The sequence below is a fragment of the Solanum tuberosum genome, unplaced genomic scaffold, assembly GCF_000226075.1.
Source record: "Solanum tuberosum cultivar DM 1-3 516 R44 unplaced genomic scaffold, SolTub_3.0 scf00433, whole genome shotgun sequence".
In the NCBI taxonomy this organism is placed as follows: domain Eukaryota; kingdom Viridiplantae; phylum Streptophyta; class Magnoliopsida; order Solanales; family Solanaceae; genus Solanum; species Solanum tuberosum.
The window spans coordinates 306,108-310,699 of NW_006239356.1; the positions used below are offsets into that span (position 1 = coordinate 306,108).

The 4,592-nt window shown below is 34.9% G+C and overlaps 1 protein-coding gene across 1 annotated transcript; it reads right to left on the reverse strand.

The window, feature by feature from the left end:
- Positions 1-300: 300 nt before the first annotated feature.
- Positions 301-3,821, reverse strand: LOC102585687 (protein UPSTREAM OF FLC). The gene is made up of 4 exons (XM_006363305.2): positions 3,426-3,821; positions 3,241-3,310; positions 2,161-3,030; positions 301-678 (listed from the first exon to the last, which is right to left on the reverse strand). Exons 1-4 carry the CDS (start codon positions 3,655-3,657, stop codon positions 477-479), a joined length of 1,374 nt encoding a protein of 457 aa, XP_006363367.1. The 5' UTR covers positions 3,658-3,821; the 3' UTR covers positions 301-476.
- Between the last annotated feature and the right edge of the window lie 771 nt (positions 3,822-4,592).

A 4,592-nucleotide genomic window follows, 5' to 3' on the forward strand; every position in this document is an offset into this window, starting at 1 on the left:
ATGGAGTAGTAAAATAGGAATAATAATATTACAAGAAACTCTCAAAATAACACTATGACTACTAGTATGGAACAATAAACCAGATAACTCTAAACTACTTAACTAATCCTTACTCTTATATGTGTCCTGCATAACCTCTTATCTAAGATTATGTCCTGCGTAAACTGAAATTGTGTCTCTTGACTAATCACTTCTACTCCTCCTATAACCAAACTCTCATGAAGATCCGTGCATTTCATCTTCACATGTCCAAATCATCTCAGTCTCACTTTCCATATCTTGACAAATTAGCTAGTCATAATAGAATATCAAAATTATATTAACTTCAAGTGATTTGACAACAGATTAACGATGAAATTTATAGCTAATTCCATTGTATTTACAACCTACCATGGAGATCAGAACTAGAGGAGATTGTTTTGGTGAATGCTTCTTAATCATCCTCTAAACTACTGTTGCTTAATTTAGCTCTATATCTAGAGTTGGGGTGTAACCACTAGCCTTTTGCTACCATGTTGGCTACTGCTACTACTAGAAATACTAGCCCCACTGCTACCGCAAGACAAGTCAGTGCTGCTTCCTAATTCCTTTCTGCTGGATTGATTCTTTGACCTTCTTGGAATGCATTTTGCTCTCACCCCTTCTATCTCCTTCTCCCTTATTTCCAACTTTGCACTCCTGCAAACCAAAAACAACCCGAGTATAGTTAATTTAATTCACAAAATAACAACAAGAAAGAATCATGTATAATTATACAAGTGGGGTTTGGGAACGATATGATACATGCAAACCTTCATCCCTACCTTTGTGGGGTAGAGACACTGTTTTGATAAGATAGCGTAGTGGATACAATACAAAATGCAGCAACAAATAGTAGTACACATCGAAGAATAAGAAACTATAGAATACTACTAAAAGGAGGTTAATTTGATTCATGCAGCAGTTAAAATAGCTAACTAGCCTAGCTATAGGTAGCTAGAAGGATTCTAAATGCACCTGACGACATTTTCAAGGAGTCGAAGCAGCATAGATAAACAGTAAGACAGCAATAATGCTTTAATACTTAGTATATTAAATTTTTTCTTCTTTCTGCAGAACTGTGCTGTGAAAAATCTAGATATGGATTTTCTGAAAGATTACATCAAGTTATTAATGTTGATCAATTAATTAGGTACTAGTTGTAAACTTTGTAAGGCAATTTGACTATGACATAGTACCAATACCCCTATGGCCTATACTAAGTTACAAGAGGAAATTGTACTTTTCAATCATGAAAACAGGACAAAATATTTTCACATACTACTACTACCAATCACTGCTGAATTGCCTTTTATGTAAGTTATTATAGACGTGTAATGCTATATCAACTTGATTTCCAGCTATTTTTTGTTGCTATGGAAAATAATAAATGCTCAATCACCTAGAACCAGAAATTGCAGAACCTCTTTAAATGATATTCCTGAAAAATTACTGTCTTGAATAGTTGTTTTCCTATGTCAGGGTAGATTAATTAAATAACCACATGAAAATGTCTTCCTTCCATACATCCCGAGGATTTGGAAAATGACATTTACAGGTCTCTTATATATAAAAATGAACTCATAAAAAAAGATATAAAACTAAAAACAAGTTTGTAGAACATTACAAAACCATCTCTCCCCCGGATAACTCATAGTGGACATGATAATGCAATAATGAGATTTAGTATCTATCATATATAGGGCAATTTCCTAGCAAAGAGGATTTGAATGAACTCCTTATTCCCTTAAACTCTACCCCGGTAACAACTACGTAGTAATTCCTTTGTGAAATGAGTTGAAATTTGAATAGATATTTGTATTGTTAAATTTTTAACTGATCAAGTTTAACTTTTGTGCGTTGCGGTTTCAGGATTGTTCATAGTAAACAATCTTCTATTATATATGTATCTATTTATCATCGTCAACATTTATGACTTAATTTTAGGCAACACGACAATTTTTTTTTTGTTTGAATGAAACAAACATTATTGAGAAAATCACTCCAAGCAAAGTCAGGCACAATGTTTTGGACTTAAGCAAAGTATTAGTCATCATATATATAGGAACAGTTTGACACGAAGCAAAGTATCATCATTTGATAGAATGTATTAGAAAAAATAATAAGCAAAGTTATACTCACCGATCTGCATTAAATGATGAAGATCTTTTCAGAGCTGGATATTCGTCCTTGCTTGTCTCTATCAAGCTTCCGCTGAAGTACTCTTTATCTTCTAGCTTTGTGATTCCGTGATGCTCCACCGTAGTAATCTCAGCACCTTTCTCCACTGAATTCAATCCCGGTCCACGTGGCACCCTGGATTTGTAATGTGAAATCAATGAAAGCCCATGATCTTTTCCATAACCACCGGGCCCGCAGTCCTTGAACGACATTGACCCACACGATAATAATTGCATCAACACGGAAGATCCTTTGCTCTTTCCATTTGATTGATTATTATTAGCCGTTTGATCTTCATTGACTGTTTCTGGCAGTACTATTACCCTACCGTCGGCTTTCATCAACGTTTCAAGTGTTTCCGGGCTTGAATCAGACGGCGGAGGTGAAATCTCCCCTCTGCTAAGTTCTGTTGACTGGCTTTGAGTTTGCTCGATACTCTGGTAATCTTCTTCTTCTTCGGCAATTCCGATTTCTCTTCGCCGGCGACGGCGTTCGTCGGTCTGAGTTGAAGCATCGGCGGCGGCTTTTCCTGAGGATTCGTTACTGGACGACTCTGCTTTGTAGACTCTGTATTCGTGGAAGTCGGCAGAACACCAGGACTGGTTGCGACGCCGTGAAACTGCCGGAAATTCGTGATCTTCGCTGAGTTTTCTCACTTCCGGCACCTGATTTTTGGAAGTGGAAAATTCTACTTCTTCTTCTGATTGAGATGTCAGCGTTGTTGCACCATCAACAAGTTCTGATCCTTTGAGAACGTACTCTTGGCCGTGTGCTGGATATATAAAATCATGCTCCGCCAAATCGTGCCATACAAATCCATTTCTGTAGCTTCTGCATTGCAGAAAAAATCAACTTCAGTTCCATTATAACAAAGCACGAGGATTTTGCAGGAGTTCACTCGTCTTAGTACTACTTTCATTTTAATACTCTTAACTTTGAAGTTCTAATGAGATCCGATACGTTAGTGCTAGTATCATTGCATTCACTCTATAACACATATTTGAAAAATAAGGAGTAACAAAAAAAAAAGAACTAATTCACCTTTTGGCAGACCAGGAATAGAGGGAAGCCATGCCTTTTCCCCTGAGAAAATTCAAGCGGTTGATCACATCTGAAAACAAGAGAATGACAATCAAAATCAATTCAAGCTCGAGCTCTTCAATTTATAACCAAATTCCATGTGGAGATCTTAGATACGAAGTAAATTATCTTGCCAAAGTGTGTACCTCTAAGATAAAGTCCGTCAGGGGAAGAAAGTGGAACTTCCATGAAATGAGGATGTTCAAGTTGTCCATTTCTAGTGAGATAATAAACAACAGGCACTTTGCGTTCAGATTTGAGCTTATGATTTGGATTTTCAATCCAAACTTTGTTACGTTCAGGACTAGTTTCTCTATCTTTCCATTTTTGGTGCATTTGAAGATCCTTTGTTCTAACAGATCTCGACGAAACCGCCATTGATAGAAGAAGATGGGAGTGTGTGTGTGTATCCGTATATAGAGAAGATGAAGGGAATGTTTTACGAGGCTAAATGCTTGGAATTATGTCAAGTGTGAGAATAGTTGAAATATAGAAGAGTGAATGCCGGGGGGATTAATTTGGTGGGAAGGGGGTAGCGGGGTGAAACAAAGAGAGGGAGCAGAGATTTCAAAATAGGATGCGGCAGACAACAGCTATATGACAAATTTCACTTCTACTCTATTATTTTCTTCTTTTTTTACGGTTTTAATTCATGTGAATCTATTTATTTAGATGGTGGTGATTACAATTTTTTATATTTAAATGCTTCTTTCCTAGTTTCGTTATTAATATATATGACTAAAGGTAAAAGTGCAAACAACTAATTATACTTGATTTTTTTCAAAATAATTATTATTTTAGAGTATTTAATTTTAGCAGGACGACAAGTATAACAAAAATAGGCAGGAGAAAGTAGAATTTCTACAACTCTTTACATTTTTCTTTTTGGTTTCTGATTATGTTTCTTTGGTCATTTTCTTCAACCTCTCTCTATGGTTTTCATTCGATATTTTTAAAATTAGAGTTCAATAATTTCATAATTGATAATTAAAAATATATATCAAATATCAAAGTTTTAAATTTTGATTCGATTTGATAATTTAATTTTGTGATTTATGTCCACCCTGAATTTCTAGTTCACTTTAGATACATAAAGTATTTTTGAATTATGCAGTTTGATTTTTATAATATTTAGTTTGTTTGAATTCTTCTTGATTCTTGTCGGAGTAAATTCAAATTAATTCAAAAAGAGTTGACTTAAAACTTCTGTGATACTTCACCAAACATTGACTAAATCCTACAATGATTATTATGTTACTTATTAAAAACATCTTTTTCTCAAAAGTAATTGAATAAAGTAACTTACTTTGCTC